Consider the following 23,465-nt stretch of genomic DNA (forward strand, 5'->3'; position numbering starts at 1 on the left):
GGCAGTGGGTTTGAAGTTTGCTGCAGAGTGGATTCATCAAGAAATGTCAAGATACATTTCATTTATCAAGATACTTCATCCTATCAAACTCAACAGCTGGCCAATTGCTGTTTCAGGTCCTTGATATTGCCCTTTAGCCACAAGACGAGGATCTTTTGTTTCCAGTAACACACAACCTCAGTGGTACAACTTTACTGATGGTGCAATAAAACAATGATTAAGTCATAGCATTAGTCTGATTTTATCTTGTGGAAATATAAATTATACAATCCAAACAAGCATCTTTTCATGAAGCTAACATATTCCATCAACATAAGGTTTGCTGTGAAGGCATCTTAAAATTACAGTCTTCTTATTTTGCAGTTCAACTGTGCATTGCTGATATTTAATTAATGTTCTAGCTGTTGTTGAATAAACAGACACTGAGGACTAAACTGTATATGGTTTAGCTACCTGTATGAATCAGTGCTGACTTCACTGCTTTAAACTGACTATGCAATCTGTTGATTGAAAGGGGTATAAAAAATGTATAAAGTGGTATAAAAATGGACCAAATTTAGTTACCAAATGGATTATAGGTCCAGTGTATGTTGTACCTTCCTGTCCAGTAATGTGGGCTTGCAAGGTGGATTAACAGAGGTCCTAAGCTGAGTGCTACAGATTGTCAGGATTTAAGGATTTATTGGGGAGGGATTGACGTTAGCGCCTGTAGATCGTGGTGGAGATTGAGAGCAGATGGCTGTGATTTGGGCACGATAATCCATCTGGTATTGTCACTGATCTCCATCAGCCCGTTTCAAATTTCTCAGGAAATGCAGCTCATCTCAAATAAAGAATCCAACAGCCACAATCTCAGGCTATGAGCTCTGTTAATGGGGAGGATTAAAAGTATATCGCCCCCAGTTTCTGCTGTATCTCCTGATGTCCACTCTTGGTTCAAGTATTGACATTATGAACATTATGAAACATCTGGAGAGTAATTTTGTCTTGCTATGTGTGATATAGTAAAAATTCCCAACTCCTGTCATTCTTGCTAATGTAGGTGAAATCAGAGCAGGTAAAAAAAAAAAAAAAAAATGAGATCAGAACCAATCTGAGAAAAACACACATTCTGCTTCAGAGAAGGTCTGCCAAGGGACAGGGGCCAAAATGACTTGCCAAAGAATGAAATTAATTTGAAGCAATAGCAAGTAGTGAGTGCTGGAAGGCAAACAATATTAGTCTCAAAAATGAGCATATGTCATCAGGGTGTTTCTTGGCATTGTGAAGTCCATTAACAGCTAGTTTCTGTTGAGTCTGATGGTATGTCCAAAGCTATGTCACACTAAGGTCAACCAATTTTCCTCACATGGCATATTTAAAACAAGGTTAATCCTGGTGCTGTCTCTCCCTTTACAGAGGGTGTGCTAATCTAGTGCTCTGTTAAAAGCCCCAGGAAGGTTAATTTAGAGGTTTTATACAAACGCCTACCTTTACAGACTTACACACATCAAATCTCACCTCTGCTCATATAACCAGTTTAAATTCCAGCCTTTGGGGAAATAGACACAATAAAAACTGAATGCATTTTAAGTTTCATCCTTTTAGCAACTTTGGTTTAAACACACTAAAAAAATAAATAAATAAAAGACAGTGTCATTCATTTTCATCTTTTCATCCCTATAATTGCTTCAGCTTCAAATTAAATAGCAAGAGCTCTATGAAGGAAATCAATTTAATTCATTAACAGTATTTTTCTTTTTCTATCTATTTCACACTTTGCGTGTTAAGCAGCGAGTGCAAGATAATTCTGTCAACCATAATATATGCATGCAAACTAAAACAGATGCTTCAATTTAAAATGAATAGAGGGTTCATTATTAGATTGCCTTGGAATAAATTTGAAAAAATTAAATGTGATAACTGTCTGTGGTCGGGCTAAGGCTTAAATAAAATGGAAAAATAGGAAAACCAAAACCACAAACAAATGTGACCTAACATTACCAAACATCCTAGTTACGTAAGGTCATGCAGGCAGAGCCACAATTTGTCTCTGTTGCCTATGCAACAGGACGGTATAGAAAGGCTGTGGGCATAAATTACACCCAGATGGGGTGTGAGTGAGACTCCCACGACCACAAACTTCTTGAAATCTCTGCCTTTTCTGTGTGGTGGAAGCTGTTGTGGATATATGTGTGCTAAGGCTGATATACAGAGACCCAGGGCAGGTGACAAACATAGGAGCTCTAAATATGGAGTCGCTGGCACCTCAGTAATGAGAGTGAGGGGGCACTATAGGGCACTGACAAATGATCACAACCCCCTGACCCTGTCTGTTCTACATCCACCGCATTAGTGCCACATAGCCACTCTGCAACAACGAATGTGTGTGCTGTGAAGAAATAGTTGCTATTGCTACTGTATCCAGTTGCTGGAACTTGTTTGTCTTGCGTTTTTTTTTGGCCTCCTTTCAACCATTCAGCTGGGAGTACACAAAAAAAGTCTGTGTGATTGCATGACTTCAATGTCACTTTGTCAGAAATTGTTTAGCTACTTGTCAGTGTAGATTATTCCTAACACTCCAGCCAACTGTTTCAGTGTTGGCATGTTCGTAAACAACACGATTCATTTTCAATGTTAAGACCACATTATAAGGTCTTTGAGGCTCGAATCTCTTGAGTTCTCTAGATTTCATGTATTTAATGTTCTATTTTTTATACAATGACAAAATAGAACAAGAGCATTTAACTTCTGAACAAGTTTATATATATATATAGATATATATATATATATATATATATATATATATATATATATATATATATGTATATATATAATTTGAAGCAGGATAAAAGCCAGCACCTCAATACATCACCACAGACACACCAGGATAGAAGTTTACAAGTGTTGATGAGACCTTTTGGGCAAAAGTTAACATTTATTGTATGATGAAAGCTACTTTACCCCTACATAGGATAATATCATGGTAAAGAAGGATCCTTTAAGGCTTTGGATTGTTTTAATTTTTAACCTTGGGAAGGTATTTTCACTCTTTGCTATAGGGACAGAAGCATTATGCTAATAAGAGCTTGCCCAGTGAAGAATACATTTGCAGTTGGAAAACATTTTGGCTTCCGCCTTGGGAGCTAATTGAGTACTCTGACAATGCAGTGCTTGGCTGGTTCACATACACACAGGGATGGAAAATTCAATTTCACAGCAGGTTCAGAGCACTCTGCAAGAAGAAGTGAAAGAAAAAAGTGGTGCTGGGATTAAAGAGTCTGAGCCGGTTCTGTGGCTCCATGTCTGGCTCAGTGGGTATATTCTTTTCATTACACTGTTATATTTTATTGTTTTATTGACCAACTGACAGTGAGACTAAACATGGAAATACAGTGCAGTGTCTAACATAAAGTTTTGGTCAATCATCTACTATAAATGTTGAGCCTTGTAGGGCAAATTCCATCTGTAATCCTGATATGTTCAGTGAATCTTTATCTGAACAAAAAAAACTTTACCTCAACACAAACTGTGTTTTTTGGACCTGCATTTTTTTTTTTTCTTTTTTTTTGGTGTCCCAAGCCTTTATTGTCAGTCATGTCAAAAGTTCAATACTGCAAGAAAAACACTTTATACAAACAGCAAGCAAATATCTATCAAATATATATGGACAAAAAAAGGAAAATTAAATAATCTGATTACCTTAACTCAGCGTCCTTTTGTTGAATGTTTCATGCAGGTTTAATTGTAAAGCTCTAAACAATTGTTGTACAATCCATGAAATTACCTTGTGCGGTAATGATTATGGCCCCTTGAGACAATTTTCTTGTGAACTAAATAGACTTTTCAACAATTATATTTTTCCATTATTATTATTATTGAATGCTTTAAGCGTCATCTCCCATGACAAAGAATGTGTCCCACCTATTTTAGCTCTACAGGTATAATTAGAGTATTAATGAAAGCCTTATTCAGGTGAGTCTCATTGCATAAAGTCTTAATTTGGTCACAGTATGTTAAAACAAAAACTGCATCATGTGGCCACTCCTTCTACGTATCAGGCTTGTCTCAGTAAGTTGAAGGTATCACAAAGTCCACTGGAAATAATAGATCAGAGACCTTGACACTGGTCTTCAAATGCCTGTTGCTATGACCTGCACACACTGTGTGCACTTGTAGGATGTTATCCAAGTATGTATTGCAAGTGGCAGAGAGGCCCCAGCTGGTGCCACTAGGCCAGACCTTGACCCAGCCGCAGCACCAGGGTCATCCCCAGTCATGGAGGATTGCTCTTTACGTCTGTCTTGCAGATACAGCACAGAAAGAGGGTGCAATGAAGTGTCAGTGTTTGGCCTGAAGAAAACTAGAGACACAGCAACAGGGACAAACTGGCCTTTCACAGAGATCACTTCTGCTACTAAAAGCAGGAGAAGAATACACTTCCAGTAACTGGCACATTCAGAGAGCAAGTTAATTAATTTATGTTCCTGTATATTGAGAAAATATCAGCTTGTTTGGTCTATTACATGTTCTATCACATGTTGGGCATAAAATTTGTTATCACAGGTTTCAGTTCTGTGCCGATCAGCTTTTGATGCTTAAAAAAAGAAAAAGGAGAAAAAAAGGAGTCAACAACACTAGAGGCAGCTGTAAAGAAGAGGGTGTTGGGCAAGAAAAACAAGTGTACTTTGACCGTAAGGTTTCAACCCTCTTGGGACAGCCTGCAGATTTCTCATTGTCATCAACATAGACATACCTTTGATCAAAGACGAACACTGCCCCCATTGTTTGTGCCAGAGACTTAGGAAACAAGTACTTCCTGCAGTGCTCCTGAATATGGAGAAATCTATTTGTTTTCAATTCCCTTTGAAATAAACCCAGCTAAATCAAGTTCTTGTCTTACAAATTAAAATCTGTGCAAAGACCAAAGTCATTGATTTTGGGCTATGAACACAGTCAAAAGCCACATTTTCTTACAAAGGTAGTTTGCTTGTTTCTTGTTTGATCGAATACTTTGAACCTATTAACTGTTCTGTTTTGCGCTGCCATAGTAATTACTGAGAAAGCCAAGCCCAGGTTTAAATTTGCATTATAATGCAGAGAAAGCCATGTTTTCATTCGGCACTACACTCCCAGAGTTCTCTGCCAGAGACATTAGCTCGTAGGCATCACAGTGATGTGTTGAACTCAGTCTCTTGCTAAATGACTCTAAATTCAGCGAGGGCTTTTCTCTCTTTGAATACCTAGCAATTAGCATTTGGAGCTGGAGGTGCTATAGATTGTGCTTTGGTTTAGCGATGGGACTGTAGAGCCTGTGGAGGAGCGGACGAGTGATGTTAATTTCAGTACGGGGGTGGCCAGTCGTGGGAGGATAAAGTTGAGATACCAGACTTTCTTTCTTTTTTTTTTTATTACCTTTCAGCGAGTGAGCAGTATCTACCACATACCTGGTTTTACTGAGGGCATTACTGAAAGCAATCCTTACTCTCATTTTCACTTTATGCCAAAGATTTTCTATGTGGGCAGCCCTTTGTATTGTTAATGATCCTGCCCATCTGCTGTACACCAACAAGTCTGCAATCTCTTCAGTGTGTGGCAAAGGGAGACTGGTGAAGAAAGACTGAGAGCAACTAGAGCATCTCAGAGCAGCCAGGGTCCCTGGAACAAAGAACAAGAGTTCATCTTTTAGTCTGATGGATGACACTGCCATGTGGTTTGATTGTTTGTCATTCTTTCTAGAGGGTCCGAAGGTGCTTGGCATTTCCACCACATATAGAAACAGCAGCAGACAGGCCAAGCTTGCAAGTGGGATGATTTTTTGTGTGTCCATCTTAAAAAAAAAAGAGAGAGAAATATGGAAAGAAAAGCTAAAACTTGCAGCTTTTGTGCCACATTTTTCTCTTGCATGTCTGAGAAGACAGTAAAAGCAATATGAAGACAAACATTTCCTCTTCCCCTTAAGACACAGTGCACTGCTATCAGTCATCTATTTGCTTCACTGTCATACAGGCATATGTTAGAGTTGTCCTGTCATGTTGCATTTTGTGAACTTTAAGATGGCCCTGACCTGCTTTACGTCGCCGCAGGGTGAGAGAGCTGTGGGGTGGGATGATGGGATGTAGGCTGGTATGCTGTGTAACAGCATGAGTCTCTAGGGTCAGGTATAAGTAAGCGCACACGTGATATGCCGTCATTTTAATACTTACATGTTGCTATTTATTTCTTTATTTCTTTGCTGTCATCCCATGCTCTCCCTCGCATGCTCTGGTTCAGTTTCCAAACTCTCACTCCAGCCGTGTGACTTAATCAGTCTGACAGACTCTGGATGCCTGGGGAAAGTCTCTCTCTCTCTGCAGTCCCCTTTCTCTTCAAGTTTATGCTCTCTGTGACAAACTCATTCTGGCACCTTTCGAAATGCAGTGCTCTCTGTTGGAAGGCCCACCATGGTTTCTTCATACACACACACATGCACAACACTAAGTGCACAAACTCTCTTGAGCACATGCAACACACAAAGCATGCAAATAAGCACACAGGTGTACACGCTGACCCACAAGAATATGCAAAGAACGTGGCTTAAAGAAGCAGGACGTACATTATCCCCAAGGCACTCACATTATGTCTCACACACCTCTTCCATAAAAACATTTCTTGTTCCATCCTGAGTGCATCCTCAAGCAAGTTCCCATGCATAAAGAAGTAGCAGTTCTTCTTATTGGTTTATTGTTATTGAGAGAAATTCTTAATTAGTTTTGATTTGAGTCTCATAGTGTCGTACCCCTAAAGTTCTTTTACAGCACTCATTACAAAAGCAATGGGATTCTATGTCCACAGTCTTGGCTATCCCTGGGTCATGTCCAAAACACTCATGGTTCGCTATTTAATTCAGCCATGCAACAGCACCCCCATGGCATCTTTAAGCACTTCATCTCAGAAATTAAAGAGATTCTCATTGAATAGAAAAGCCAAAGGGTCCGCTTGTTCAACAACAAGCAGTTTCATTGTTTGAGAAAAAAAATGATATAATTACAAGCCCAGGCCTAAGTAAATAAATAATAAATCAAAATAGGCTGTCTGTAAGATGTCACAGTGGAATCAAAATATTAACAAATAAAATCAAAAGCAAAGTAGGTGTTGAGAAAAAAGATATTTGCACATGACAGTTTAAACTGTTTATGACTGACCTTCATGGTGCCAAATTATTAAAAGAAGCCAGAGCTGTATCAGTTTTATCTGCATTCAGTCAAATAGGCAGAAATCAGCCAAGACTCAGACTCTGATTCTTGTCTGTCTTCAGAAGCGATGTGTTCACTTTGCCAAGCTTTCATTCTGGCATTAGAATTTTAAATTCCGATGGGATTGTCACATGCTTTTTTGGGCTTATCTGTATTTAATAGTTTCAATCTTTGTAGTTCTTACTGCAGTTGGCTTTTTTTTCCACAAAGAGTCTCCTCTGACATGCCTTCCTTCAAAAGGTCTCCAGATGGACAACTTTCATACTGATAGTACCTGACAAACGTCTCCCCTGACATACCTTTTCCCCTCCTCCCATCTCTTGTTGTTCTCTTCCACATGTCTAAGCATTTTAATGACATCGGCTTCAAGGCTTTCTCTGGCCTGGCTGAATTGATGGAGCAAGGGTCCTAAAGAGCAGAACAATCTAAAGCTTTTTTTTTTTTTCCTGGAAGGCAAAACAAGGAGAAAGGTAGGAGAGAAGCAGCAGATGAGGAAGAGTTTGAGGATCCAGATAAGCAGTGTTCTGCTCAGAGATTCTGTCATCATTCTCCATTCTGAGTAAAAACAATAATGAGAACAAAACATTTCCTATCTTTAAAAGTGGCATTTTTTTTTCCATTTAATGCCTGCACTATGCAGGTCTGGCACTCTTTCATCCACTCTCTTTGCACTAATATCAGTCTGTTTTCCTTTTATTTCTTGGGTGCTAATTCTCATTTTATTTCCATTAAGCTTTGTTTGTTCACAGCGATCTGTTGCTGTAATTTATTAGGGCTGTCAGCTTAAATGATGTGGCACGCCGACATGGCCCGGCAAATAGCATCTCCCCCCTTTCCTCTTCTCCTTTTATGGAAAGTTGCCCTAGTTTTGTACAGGGAGGAAGAGAGAAACATTACAATTAAGGTGGCGACATCGACCCCCTGGTGGCCATGCTTGGGGACCAGATGTCCTGTCAGAGAGATGCTGGCCCTCACCTCCAGGGAGCTCTGGGTTGAAATCTGGTTCATGTCTCAGTGGAGGAATACTACTGTTCCTGCTCTACCATAAATTCAAAAATTACAGTTTCTGAAAGTACAACACTCTGCTTTCATCTTTTTTTTCCCTTAATATTAAGTTTTTTTAAATTTGGAGAGCTGCCTTATCAGATTTTAACTATACTTACCTTGGCCAAAAACAGTCAGAATAATGATATTATCACAATGTCAATATACTCTTTCTCTTTTTGCAATTACAGAACTGTTAAAATAGGAGGTAAGAAACTATAAAATCTGCACAAAACCCCCAATTTGCAATATATAATGTTTTGATTTTATCAACTGAAATCACGTCATGATATTATCATGTTATCCTAAAATATTATTAATAAAATATGGATCTTTAATTCATTTAATATCACAATTATAGATGAAATGGATATATTGCAGAATTACAAATTCAAAATGATGCATCTGATGCATTAGCAACCAAACTAAAAGAGGGATTTAGGCATAGTACCTTTTAGCCTTTGTTGTTTGACACATGCCCTGCAGTCAACTCTGCACAAAGTGTATGTAATTTCTCTTGTAGGGGGCATAGAGGGAAAGCAATCACAAAGAAACTTTAAAAAAAGAAGCAACTTTTTCATTTCCAAGCCCAGGATACTATCTTCCCCTCTCATTTTGTCCTGCTCTTTTTGTACAAAGCTGCTGCTGGTTTTTGAGATGAAAGACACTTGTTTGGCAGTCTTCAAAGAGTCACAGAACTCTAAAAGTCACTTGTATTGCAGAGCTGTTCGCTCTCTATTTTATTTCTAATACAGAGGAGATGATCAAGAGTCTGAACTGAGAGAGAAGCTAAAAGATGTCTGATTTCTGTCAAAAAGCAGCACAGCAGTATTGATTCTCAGACATGTATGTGACTCATTTTTAAAAGACTGTCCTTCAGCCAAAGCTGGACAAACAACATTTTTGTGTTTGAAATGATATCCTATATTAAAATGAGCCTGAATGGATTTTGTATGAATTAATTTTATTCAATGTATAGGATACTGATTCCACACATCTCTCATATCACTTTAAGAGAGGGATACAGTATATAAGATATTAAGCACGTATGGAGCATCTAAGAGTGACGACTGACAGCACTCTAAACCATTAACTCTTGACTCAGTGTGAAGCACACCCATCTGGAGGACACTCTTCAGGCGGCAAGAGATCCGGCATAAATTCATGTGATAGTTTCTTCACGTTTCAAATGAGGATGTGTCAGAGTTTGTACAGCTGCTCTGAGCAAATTACATTTTTTAATGAAAGCCTTGTTAATAATTCACACACATAACCTGGGGAAAGATTAGAAGCCGTGCACTGGAGGTGAAGGGGGGATTGGTTGAGACCTCTGAACATCCCACTGTGTGCTGCTACTATCCTCTTTAGATGCCCTGCTGCATTTTAATGCCCTGCTGTGCCAGTGTCACACAGTACTGGGACATGGGCAATGGCTCATCCCAACTAGATCATAGTGAAACATAAGTTAAAAGTCATGCAAGGGTATTTCTTTTTCTAAATATGTAGTTGAGTGCTCTTGTTAGTCTGCCAAATGCAAACAGCAGTGTGCCTTTTGAAAAACCACTGAGAAGTAGTTTGAGCCAAAGCTGTTTGGCGTGAGATAGGAAAACAATGTAAAGTAATAGAATTAGCGTGCGACCAAAGTGAGGAATAATCACATTTGTGCTTGTTTGCACAGACACACAAAGTCTCAACTCAGACTGCAAATACACTGGTATTAAGGATTAGGCTGTGCAAGACACAGATATGTTTTCATTTCTGACAAGAACGCTCTTCCTTTGGAGTTTTTTTTTTTTTTCTGTCTTTGTTGTCCTCTCACTTCCTTTCCTAACTGCTAGATATGTTTGTTTACCTTGGAGGGCATTATGCTGTCATTACTATCATCCTCTACTATTAGATAACATTGTCTTTAAGTCGGGAGAAAATCCTCGCCATCTTTGCTGCAGGACATAAGAAAATAACTTTATCTCAAAAGCTTTGTTTTCCATCAAAATCATAAAAGTCATTTAAAAAATTTGTTTTCATTCTCTGTCTCTCTATATGCAACGTGACTGTTATAGTATTTGTATTTTGTGAAAATACAAATTTTAGAAATTTACCATTTTAAGTAATAAAGGTTAAATAAGACTTAAATGTTGCATGTCCCTGAGCTGGATACACCTGTGAGGATGGCAATGCAGCATTATCAGATGCAAAAACTGACTCACTTTATTTTATTTTATTTATTTATCTATTTATTTATTTTAGTTGTACTGTGACTGCTTCTACTTCCTGCTCTTTAAGGAAAATAATCTGACCAACCATCTTGCCTGATCTCACTTCTTTACAGGAAGATGCTCACTTATCCTTCATTACACAGGCCCTTCTGTTGTAACATTATAGCTTTAGATGAGGCTTCAATAAGCTGCCATAGCTTTTAGGGTTCTCTCACTCTTGCCACTCTAATCCAATCTCTGATGTGGTGTCGGTTCATCATCGTGCATCACAGACATTTTTTTGCGTCCCTGTGGTCTTGGTTGCACAGGAAATAATGGATGGCCATGCCCTTGGCTCACCCAAAGGGCCCTCGGGTTCCTCTTCAACTGTTTGTCTTTTGGTTGTCTCAAATAGGTCTGAACCATGGCATTTTAATTTGATTAAATCAGGTTTAAAAGGTTGCACACAGAAGCGAGGCATTTACCCCCTCCCTCTACTGTGAGCCGGTACGCTGCCATTTAGTATTGGGAAATGGCCAAAAGAAAGTGGAAAACTAAAATGACTTCTGTGCTCCTTTGTGATTTGCACTAATGTTCCCCAAGGACTGAGCAATGACCACTGTGAGTTCCCCAAGGATGCCAGCCAGATTGAAACCCCTGCCAACAGATTTGAAAGGATAGCAAATCATTTAATCTCTCCAATGTGCATTAGCATTTTTTTTCCAATGCCGAAGCAAGCCTCTACAATAATAAATTGCTCTTGATAGAATAAAATTAAAATCAGAGAGTGCGAAAAGAGCTCTTGAACCTCCAAATCAGTAAAGTGAATATTGAAGTGGTAATTAAAAAAGATAATTATACATTAATGTGATTTGTTTACCCATGTTTCAGACATCCACTTTAGGCACTGAACTAACACAGAAAGGACTTAAGATATTGTAAAAGTGAGGCTAAGACTTCTGAGAGGTAGGCTGAGGCAGAGATCCAGAGTAGTGAAAAAAAAATAGAAATTGCTTTTAGCTGATCCTTCCTGTGACACCAAATTATTACTGTGTTTAAAAATAGGCCATACATTAAAGCAGGCAGTGAATCCCTGCAGTATTATATTGAAACACAACAGAAGCACAAGTCTACAATCAATACTGCTATATTCTTATATTAAGATACATTAACATTTGAGAATCAATGCAAAACTTTATTTATAGAAGGTTATGGAATGTACCAATGCCAAACAGCCATCAGTGCTTGTATGCATGAACATTTCTCATCTAGTATTGTACTCTGGCAGACAGCTCTTAGGTATTGCAAGTGGGTGTATGCAACATTTGTGTCTTTCTTTATGTCTGTCCAGCTATATGAAGCTTTGCCTTGTAAAAGACTACAATGACACAGAGCCACGATCAATTCCCACTGTGCATACTAATAAGCCAGAGTCACAGAGTTTCTAAGGCTGGTGTCAAATGCTCTGCCTTTCCCAACAACAAATAGCCAATTACAAGTTGTCACAGCGCCAACACTGGTAGCAGTAAAAGAAAAAAAAAAAAAAGTTTTGGTGTGTAGGGGTGTGGGAAGGATAGATACCAGCCCTTATATTAACACTGCAATGGCCACTTGTGAAAGGGTCCTTCTTTCCAACTGGTTAATTATCTTAGTGGGAAAAGCAGGTGGCTCATAGCCCCTTTTTGGCAAGTGGTTAAAAAAAACACTGGGGAAAAAATGCCCACCTAAAGAGTGGTATGAGAGTGTTGGGGGAGGGTGTTGGCATTAGATACTATTCATTCTAAAGCTATAGCCCCCATCCTTCTTTTTCCCTTGCCAGATTTCAAACGTTTGACTTGGATATGAGTAAATTCTACTACTGTGTCAGATGTGCTCTGCTGAATAAAATCATTTTTGGTATGAGTGCTCGATCAAAGCACCTTTAAAAAATGCCATGCCTTTCAACATTGATGTCAGATGGAAGGAACTGTTTTCGTAGCTCTTAGTAGTAGCTACTGCCCTTCCATCAATGGAAGAATGTAGATGGCAAAATGAAAACACAGAAGTGGAGAGAAATGCGAGACAGCCCCACACAATGATGTTTAGCAACTGTTCCCTTAAGTGCTCTTTTATTATATTTGAGTCCAAACAAATCCAACAGCCCTGAGATTTGCTTACAAATCAAAATACTCTTCGCTATCTCCTGGCTGTATTAATGGCAGGCAGAGACACATTCCCATTCACCCACAGGTGAGAAGCTTCTGACTTCTTATGTTCTGCTTGTACACATTAAAAGGCTGATTTGCATTTATATTGCTGCTGAAGGCTTGCAGCTGTAATTGTAAGAGTGCAGATGCAACACATAAACAGAGAGAAACAGAATGCATGCGAAGTGTCCAGACTGGCAACCTTTCCATCCCTAGTACACAGTTAAGAATGAGGATGTAGGAGGGGAAAGCAGAGAGAGAGAGAGAGATGAGGGTGAAAACAGGCAAGCGGACAGAAAGGTAAGTTTATCTGAGTGTTATATTAGGCTGTCCCAAAAACTTCCTACCAGACACCAGCAAGTCACTATCAGATCACTTACCCAATTCTTCAAGTGCCTCCAGAACTGGAGTACTGCATGCATCTTTGGCTGTTTCCCAATCCAGCCTTTGACAATCATATTGATGTATACAGGCTGGTTTACTACCAAATAATTTAAGCAGTGGTTGAACAACAACTCGACACAGGTCGCAGTATTTTGCTTTTAAGTGCGTTTGTGTGACTACCTTAAACTTAGATCAAGACAGATCTAGTATTCTTGAGGTAAAAGTTGCATGTTGATCTTGCAGAATTTTGTTTTAACTCTATTACTAATAATTTAATTTAAAGACATACATTTTTTCAAGGTTACTTTCTCTCAAGTGAGAGGAAAAAGATATCTTGGGTGCATCCTTAATATTACTTTGGTAAATGTTATGTGGTCCTGGGAGGTCCTATCACATAGTGGATTCTAAGTGAAGAGAAGGATGAGGTCTTCTTTATGGCAGATAATTCCTAGGGTGGCTTAGAATCTCCTCAAAGAGAAGAGATTCCTATATCAAGAATTCAATCTGGATAAACACCAACAGGAAGGGGCGAAAAAAACTGCTTCCATGACAATAAAAACCCTTATCGGACACAGCTTTGAAATTTAACTCATACACACACATGTAAATATCTCTACATATGAATATAATCGTATTTCTATTCTCATCCAAAATCTAATGAAATGAAAAATATAAGTTTTCTTAATATTCACAGTGCATGACATGTAAAGCATGGCTACCATGTGCTCTACTTAAGCTAGCAGCGCTAACTTGTACTTAACTCACCAAGATGGTCAGAGGTAAGAAAACTCAGGAATAAACAATCCCTGGTTGTTTTGCTTTTTCCGTTTTGCTTCTCCTGAACCAAATTATTGGTTAAACGTTGTACTTTTTCCTCTGGACAACTTTCTTCTCATTCATCGGCGTGTGCTTGCTTAGTCACCTCGTTAGATATGTTACGGACTCGTCCCTGTAATGAGGACGGTTCTACTTCTCTGTCCAATTGAATGCTATTACTCATGGTTTAAACCAATGAAGTCAAATAATGGCAAAACATACTTGAGAGACATAGAAGCAAAAAAAAAAAAAAAAAGAGCAGTAATAATGAAAAATAAATATTGCCAAGAGGAGAAATAAATTTAAATTTGATGTTCACTGCCAACTGTAAATGCAACAAGTAATCTTTTCTTTTAAACCAGTCTTGTTTACACATCTCTTGTGTTTGCCTGCATAGCCTGATGGTCTTTGTTTCATATCTGTTATGATAACATGCTGATTTAAGCTCAGTGGTATAGAAACATGAGTAAACATCTGACTCTATATTTAGTAATAATATGGTTTATGGATTGAGTGTCTTTTCTTTTTCTCATCTGAATGCCTCTAAGGTAAATCTGAAGAAAAACAGTGTGGAAGTGATTCAACTCCTTCCTGAGAACTTTTGAATGTTAGAACTGAGACAAAAAAAAAAAAAAAAAAGATAGTTTCAGTTGCACGTCTAAAACAAAGGCTTATCAATGCCGGAGTTTTACATAGCAACATTTTGACAATAAAGAATAGCACAAACTTCTTATCATTACAATGTTTAAACCCACCGTGCTCAGCACCTACTTTCCACAAGCAATCACAGATGTCAGTGGAAAGTAAAATAAAAAAAAATCCTCCTCAGCTGAGATGACATAGGATTAGCAGATAAAAGCAACTGTCATGTTAAAACCACTAACATATTTCTTCTTGCCCAGCTGTAGCCACTTTTCAAGAGAAAAATAACATATTATGATCCACCAATACGCTGCTTGCAGCACCCCCACACAGCACACACACTGCCTTGTGGAGGCGCCTTTAGTTTCTTTAGTGGGAAAACATAGTGTGTTGTTTTATGTGCATTAAACTGCAATTTAGAAGCCAGTAATCCATGCTATAATCTCTCACCAAATAAAATCCTGACTGGGGTTAGACAGGGCTTCCACACTCTTTTCTATATTTAACAGCACGATTGCTTGTTAAAAAAGTGACCAACTTCTACTATCATTTTTCTTGTCCTCTGAGGATAAAGTCTCAGAAGGATGGAGATTCGACAGTGAAGAGCTGAAGGAAGAAGTGCAGCTGCTACCCTTGCTTTCACAGGTGACCCAGTGATCACAACGGCATCTGGTTGAATTACTTAACACTGCCGCCCAACAGACATGTAATCCGGGATAATGCCCTTTTGCTGAGTGCTCCAATCTGGATAAATTCATCCCAGAGGAATGAGATCCAGCAGCAGAGTCACAGGGAGAGAAGAGATGAGGGGCTCAGGGTTGATTGGTTGGTATTAAAGAAAACTGTTGGGGCTGGGAAGAGGGTCTTCTAGATAGATAATGAACCCAAACTGTAAACAGCTTGATTTTGTTGACTGACTGGTTGACAAGAAGCAGATTGTTGACTGGTTTTCCAAGAAGACTTCAAACTAATCATTTTGCCTGTACTGTGTGACCTGAATCCTTACAGACTCGAAATGAAGCTTACATCCTCAACACAGTCACTAGAAGTACTGTCCTTAAATTACCATAAACACATTCAGCTCTACATATATTAGTTGCTCAACATAATCATTAAAATGAACCAATTTATTATTATTTTTTTAATCTTTTTCTGACATGTTACCATCAAAATACAAGAGATTTTTTCTCAGAAACTGCATTCATTTGAATGCCACGAACACTGAAAAATATTGGGACTTACAAGTCCCAGCTATCCAACAGCATCCTCTAAGATTATTTATTCATATGTTTACTTATTACCATAAATATCCAACAGGGCACTTGGCTCAGGAGGATTACAGTGGGCTTAAATCTATCATGGCGCAGAAATGAGCAGGGGGCACAGCGGCTGAGGTGACTTAAGCTGGCTAGCCTTGATGGGACAAACAAGAAAACAAACTGCATGCCACCAGGCTCCATCATGAGCTGATGACATCATGTGTCATTCACTGTGTGACTGTCATGTATGGTGGGAAAGTCATAAGTCCAAGACAAGGATGCTTTTGTGTTTCTCACTATGTATAATAATTGCAGCACAATTCCGAAAATAAATAAATAAATAAACCATCACCATAAATTTAGCCTGGATTCTGTGGTTATTAATTAGTGGAATGGCAAAGCTCATAACAGCAAGCCAGAAAAATGGTTTTAGTATTCAAATCGCACAACGATAACTCAATTAATTACTTCTGAATTATTATATTTGTAATCCATGCTTTAGACAGCAATGTGTCTTGCTTACTATTCATAACAATGTAATTATGATACTTCTTTCTCTCCCACTTTCTCTTTTTTCTCAACTTTTTTTCTGTCTATTAAAATCTGCACATCCAAACATGACATTGGAAAGACATTTAATTACACTTTGGTTAGGAAATATGTATCAAAGCCTACCACCCATGAAAAGCGGATTTAGAGTCGTCAGACAGCAGTTAATGGACAGCAGTAAATGAAAGAAGGCTTGTTGGGGGGGGTGGCACTAAGACATGCTTTTCAGGACTAAGAAACAGCTTAGGCTGGCTTGGTGGCAAAGTCAGGCGTTGTGACAGGAGACGGATGAGGAGGTGGGAGATAATGAAGGTGAGGGGGGGGGGGTAAGAAGGCGAAGGAGATTTTAAGAAGATTGGGTCTTCTTAGTCCTGTCCCTAGTGGGGTAAGCTTGTTTTTAAGGTAGTCTAAGAAACAAGCCAAAACAGTCTCGTGTTGTCTTATGATGGAAAAAACATGGATTACTTAACACTGATAATGTGTTTTTTTCTAATTGCATGGTTTCTTTAATGTGTGGGACATTTGGTACAAGACTATGATAAAGTGGCTCTGTTTAATAACAGTCTTGATTCAGACAATTATCTTTTTACTTCTCCTAACACACGGTCATGGTGCTCTCCCATATTTCACCCTTTCACCCGAAACGACAGGGCAGTCCATCACCCACAGACAATAGATAAAATAGATGGGAGAAGAAAAAAAAAAAAACTGAAACAGAGTGGGACAGGAAAGCGGACAGTTAGCAGAAGAGTCAGGGTTTGCAAAGTGAGGAGTGAAGTTGAAGTGAAGTTAACACTGTGGGATTGGAGGTGTGGAAGAAGTGGTGAGACGAGATGGACGTGGTTCTGGACAAGTTGGCCCTGAGGTGAGTGTGTTCCCTAAGACTTGTCTCCCTGATCCTCCTGACTGGTGCTGTGCCATCTGTCACTGGATGGAGAAGTGACAGCAAAAAGGAAAGGTGCCCTAGATGTGCTAACAGCACAGGGAGGATGGATAGCAGCTCACAACAGCTTTCTCTCTTCTTATTCTCCCTCTCCAACTTCTGCATTTTGGATCATTTAATTCTCAGAGTTGTGAAAAAGAAACTGCTCCATGCTGCTGCATTTAGACTAACTCTTTTTCTTATTACCCTCATTCTCTCATTTTCGCATTCTCCCGGTGGTAGTCTCACAGGATAGCTGTGTCTAAATATCTGACTGCCATGACCACAACTCCCCCTTTTCCCCCCTGTTCATAAAAACTAGATTGTTTTTTTTAGTTTTTTTTTTCTGCAGCTTTCTGCTGACACCAGCTCGACACATGAACAGAACCATAATTTGTACAACTGTAAGCTTTGGGGAAGCACTTCTTTACCCTGGGGGAATGCAAAGAGAAGGCTGGTTGTTTTCTCCTGTTTACCTGCAGAGAAAGTGATATTTTATATTATGATAATAACCAACTGTGCTGAAATGCGCAGCAATCCAATTTCACTCCAGTTGGCACTAAATGAGATATGGTGTTTGGTGTTCCCAGAACTGGGGCTCAACCTGTGATGATATGTGAATGAAAATGTAATGAATAAAGGCCAACAACCCAAATAAGCATGTGCTTTATATCAGTAAATTAAAGTGGCAGTGCTGGGGTCTAATATAACAATGTTTCCCAGAATGAAATGGATATGCACCGTGGCAGGAAAATACAGCACAAGTCAGTTGTGGAGGCAAAACTTAGCAGATGCTTCCCTGAGTGGAAGAGGCAAGACTAATGACTGATCATGTATTTCTGCAACAGATGATACAGGAAGACTCCACAATGAAATCAGAATACAGCAAAGCAGAAACATCGGGAGCAGCAGCATCTACAGCAGCGTGTGGGATGTATTTTATACGTCCGGTAAACACAAACATGACAGGTCAAGCTTACTCTGTGCTGATTCGGTCCACAGTCTGTGTCATCACCCATCAAGATTCAAAGTCATGAATAAAAACATCCACTCTGAAAGCGACCTGTTTCAACAATCCATTCAGTTTCAAATTGATGTCTTTTGATGAAATCCTTTTTTCTTTCTTTTTTTCATGAAAATTAAGCAGCACAAAACATGCAATCACAGCTAAATTGTTGTTATGAGTAATGTTCTGTTATAAAACACAAATCAAGATGTAGAACAGCTTAAGTCAGCCATGAAGAAGATGATCTTGTTAAAAAAAATTTATTTGTTGCTGCTGTTTTAACAGCGTGTTACCAACTCTGAGCTGTCACTTACCACACGACTGTCAACAAACTGACATGCCAGATTTAAGGAGACAGAATTTTGCCTTTTCTGTGCTGCCTTGAAACAAAAGGTTACAAATCCCTATGGGAAACAGCTATACAACATAAACATGCAGTGACACACACACATTCATTCAGTCAGTGCCCTCCTTAGAATGTGGCCCAGACTGACGGGGTCAAACTATGAAAAGAAGTGGCGGCTTTGCCCGACCCTGCGCAGCATAAACCGGAGCGCTCACTGCGAGCCGGCGGGATCCTGCCAACTGACAAACCACCGCTGCCTGCATCACCTGAACATCACACAGGTACCACGGGGTTAGAGTTCTGCTGTACTTTACTCACTTCTATTGTTTTCCAAAGACAACCACCTGGTGGCAATCTGGGGAAACAACTAATCTATCCTCACTGAATCCACAAGCAAACCGTCTAGGAATAAAAATAACAACAGATACTGTCCAAAGGGCTGGAGCTGCCAAGTCTGCCTTCTGAAGCCCTTTACTGTTAACTTTTTCTCTCTTTATTTTTTTAACTACACCCCCCGTAGTTGGACCCAGTGGGGAAGGGCTGTCAGTTCAAAACAATGTGACTCCGGAGTGAACGCTTGACTGAACTAGACTGGGGTTAGAGGGCTTTGTTTGTGTGTATGTGTGTGTGTGCATGACTGTGACAGGAATATTAAGCTCACATAGGAAGTATTCAACTTGTCTGGCCAGAAAGTAACAGCACACTACTGATGGAGGAAAGTGCAAAATACATCTTATCATGGCTTCTCAAGACTGGGACAGCCAGACAGACTTTTTCCTCTAATTTCTTCTATGTCTCTGTTGCGTCAGACATCACATTGCACGCTGGATGACTAAGAAGCAGTTCAAATCACAGATGGTAGCACAAGCTCAGACATCACAGCAAGAGACACATTCTGAGAGGCAGCTCTCAAGCCATCAAGTCACACAGCAATCACGAGCACGCAAGAAGTGATAAATTAGCAACTTGGTCTGGAAAACTTACTGTGTCCAGGGAGCCACAGGACCAGAAGGACCCAAGGGATCATGACTGGGGGAGTGGAGAGGGCAAAACCTACGAAAAACAGTAGGCGAGTGTGAAATTGAAGTTGGCAGGCACAAAGAAATGCAGAAGATGAGACAGTGCTCCTCTGTGCTGCTGGGGGGGGGGACGATGCTACAGTCCCTCAGTGGATGTCTCCTTTTACCAGTGGAAGGCTGTGTTCTGTCCTTCTCCTCTTCTGCTTATTCTTCCTCTCCTCTGTCTCTCTGCGTGGCTCTTTCCTCTGTGTGTTAGTCTTCAGAGTAGCCGGCTGCGAGTTCTGCCTCGTGCGCTCTCTTGGTGATGTGAGCTTGTAGACTTTGTGTCCTCGCTGCTGACTCTCAGAATACATACGCTCACTCTTCCTCTCTCGCTCGCACCGTTTCTCATTGCCCATCCATTCTCAGCGTCTTCAGCCCTCACTTGCCTCCCCCCTACCCCCTCCCTCACCCAGTTCCTCATTCTCCCTTCTTCTCTTTCTCTCTCACTCTCCCACTCACACAGCATTCAGGGGGTAGAGCTACAGACTCCTCCCTCCATCACTCCCTCTCTCCTCTGCCTCTCAGCCCTCTGCCTGGCTGTCACGGTGGCTGAGGCTGAGTTCGAGGCTGCGAGGCTGGAAGACCAGGGTTCTCACTCTGGGAACGAGAGCTGCCATGGGAGAAACAAGGAGGGAGCAGCTCAATTAGAATGAGAATAGGACTGAGACCTCAATAGCTACAAATAACATAGACATCAACAAAAAGGGCATTTTTTCCCCCACCTCCTACTTAAGACCTTTGCCTCGTCTTTTTCTTCCAAGACTCTACGGATGGAAGTGAATTTTTAAAACCCTTGCAGCTGAATAAAGACCACATTAGCATTCAAGACAAAGGACTTTCATTAGTATTCTTTTTTTTTATTGGGGTAAACTAAATTCACAGACACTCACTCAGGGAGCTCACACATGACATCATAAAATAATTAAATGCACATACTTAATGACATTTTCTAGATTGTGTATTTTAAATATATGCAATTTTATTCATTTCCATATTTAGTTAGTTGCTTTTAATTTGATCATGTCTTATGCAAAATATGGTACAGATATAGAAGAAAACATAGCATATGCTGTACTTTAAGACCCCATGCTGTAATGCAAACTGAAGAAAATCCAAGTCCAAAGGATTTTTTTTACATTTAATTATTTATGCATTTAATGCCCTGATATTTTCCTTAATCTAAACCTAAACCACACAGATGCAGTAATGGATTAATACAAAAGAAAAAAAGAATTTAACCACCATTTGTGGTGCTTAAAATAAACCAAACTAACTAAACAGTAACAGAAAATAATCTAAAATTAAGGTAAAACATCATTCCAAAGATAAAGGCCCAAATAGAAATCAAAAGCCAGAAAATAGCAATCCTAAAATGGTTTTGACTGAAGCTTCTTAGGTTAGCTTTTTATTCAGAGACAGTTTTTGTGCAAACACAGATACAAGTCATGCCACGAGTGAAGCACATCATGACACATTTGGATGTCATGTCATTTTCATGTTTGGTTAATGAGAGTTGTATATAATAAAAAACTGTCAGATTTAGATCAATTTCCCCAAGACCTTTTCAGAAGTCAATTTTCTTTTTTCTGTCTCTTTCAACTACTTAATATTACAACAGCAGTATTTCACTCAACTGGACAACAGCGTCAAATGGACATCATGCAGGATGAAGCTAGCTTACTACGGTTCCACCAGGATGACGACTCATTAGCTGTTACAAAAATGTTGTGCTTCAGGAGCAAAAAGACCAGATGGAAGGAAAAGAAGAATAACTTTTGTTATTGCTGTGGGTGGGAATATTTCATGAACCTGGAAACGAAACGGCTCATAAGCCAGTCAGACTAGATTCAATCGCAACATCACTCTGACCCAGTTTCTCATTTACCTTCTGAGGAATAAAGGACACTAGAGGCCACAGAAAGTTAAAAATATAAGAAATAAAAAACAACACCCATGTAACAGACATTACACAAACAACACCTCAAACTAAACTGGGCACTGGTGTGGGACGCTGCAGAACTGGAGAAGTGGGCCTTGAGCTGGTGGTGACAGTGCAAAGCGAGGTCGTCTGGAGCCTCGGCTCCTTCTGGCCACCACCGCGGGCCATGCAAACCCCTGAGATGTGGATCTGTCAGGAGATGTCCAGTTCACCAGTCTGGACCCCCAGAATACCGACCTCTTAGGAGAATCCTCTGTTAGTGAGGCACGCCACTCCAGCCAGCTCACCAGTTCTGCCGAGGTGATGTAGGTGTGGCAGGAGGTTGTTTTCCTCCTGGCCACTATGTGGCATTGCCAGTCTTGCCACAGCCACCTGGATTACCACCTTGATTAGTGAGCAGTGCGACAGCCCTTTTAACAGAGGATGTGTTCGCTCTGCCGGTCCTTTTTCCCCTTCAGTCTCTAGTGGTGGTTGTGGCTGGTGCGGCTAAGCTGTAAACTTGGCGTGCTGGCTGCGGAGGGTCGGGCTTCCACACAGCACAAGTGGCTGCTGGGGTGGGGGGGCTGACTGCTCCTCTAAATGCGATCCACGCGGCTGGATGTCGGCTCCGATCACTGGACAACTGAATCGCGGTACCTGAGGCGTTTGACGCTTTCCAGGTTTCTGTGCACGCTAACCCAGCAAGGCAGCAGGTTTGGGCTGTATGCCGCCATCACTCCGTGGAGGATCACTGCTGCTGTTTTGGCTCTATACGGGGTTTTCCTCTGTCTGTCCGGCTGTCTCCATGCCCGGGTTAGCCCCGGTGTGGAATGGACGGATGGTGTTCCGACCCCTTCTGACGCTGCTTGGTTGTGGGACCTGGACTCATTGGCCTACCAGGCCATCTTAATTGACTTCTTTTTTTTTTTTTTGCTTGTTTATACCACTTTGCTGTTTAGCTAAGTTGCATGATTTTTATGGTTTTAATTCTTGTGCATGTTCTTGTGTTGGATTATTGATTTTGTTTTGTTAATGTGTAGCACTGTGGCCTCTGTGTTTTAACTGCTCCCTCCCCTTTTCTTTTGTCGGCATAGCTAGTTGTGGGAAACTACGCCGCCCTATAGGGATCGGGGGAGTGTGGGATTGTTGAGCTGTGCAACGAGATACACCGCTTCCTCACTTCAGTTGATACATGCATAAGCCAAGGAAAGCTGGTGTCCATGTGTTATTGGCCAAATCTCCCCCTTATCAGGTATGAGTACCCTCACAATAACAGTTTATGTTTGCAAGTGGATTAAATGAGTGTTAAACCGGCCGGGGGTTACTCTTGTAGCTTGATGTGGCTGCATGTTTAGACATGATAAAAAAAGTAACACAGACAGAATTTTCTTCAGCAAGCTCTTTAGTCAGTTACTGTGCTCATGTGTCCTTTACTCTTGTCTTAAAAGTCTTGTCATAAAGGAGCATGATAGCCAGACAGAAGACAATATTCTGAAAAAGAGAACATTTTATTTTATGTAATAGATGACTTCATTTAAGTTTTCCTTTATTAGCATTTTATTTGATAATATTTAATTTTAAAGAACAAAATGTCTGGTGTAAGTCAGGAAGTACTCAGCTCTTGAGTTGTTTTTTCATTTAGTACTTCTTTAATCTTACTTAAGTAATTATTTTGACTACTTTTTACTTGTACTTGAGTCATATTTTTCTAAAGCAACAGTACTTTTACTTGAGTATAATTTTTGGCTACTCTACCCACCTCTGGGATCATGTCTGGGGTTTTAAGTATAGTAATCATATCATATATTACCAAAATCTTTGTCATATAAATAATGTCATGATATTGAACAAGAATGCCCATTTATTTATAATATACAGGAATGCCCACTGTCTTCAGAGCACAGCTCTGGGAGTAACACCATA

At 39.9% G+C, this 23,465-nt stretch overlaps 1 protein-coding gene across 10 annotated transcripts in view; it reads right to left on the reverse strand.

Moving 5' to 3' along the window:
* Positions 1–20,207, reverse strand: part of kirrel3b (kirre like nephrin family adhesion molecule 3b) — a 164,773-nt gene extending 144,566 nt beyond the window's left edge. For all 10 annotated transcript variants that reach the window (XM_041995107.1, XM_041995103.1, XM_041995102.1 and 7 more), the window contains exons 1-2: positions 19,750–20,207; positions 19,548–19,616 (exon numbers count right to left, since the gene is read on the reverse strand). In XM_041995107.1, the coding sequence (XP_041851041.1) occupies positions 19,548–19,590 (43 nt within the window). In that variant the 5' untranslated portion in view covers positions 19,591–19,616; positions 19,750–20,207. The remainder of the gene's footprint in view (positions 1–19,547; positions 19,617–19,749) is intronic.
* Between the last annotated feature and the right edge of the window lie 3,258 nt (positions 20,208–23,465).

This window comes from Melanotaenia boesemani, chromosome 9, assembly GCF_017639745.1.
Source record: "Melanotaenia boesemani isolate fMelBoe1 chromosome 9, fMelBoe1.pri, whole genome shotgun sequence".
Taxonomy (NCBI): Eukaryota; Metazoa; Chordata; class Actinopteri; order Atheriniformes; family Melanotaeniidae; genus Melanotaenia; species Melanotaenia boesemani.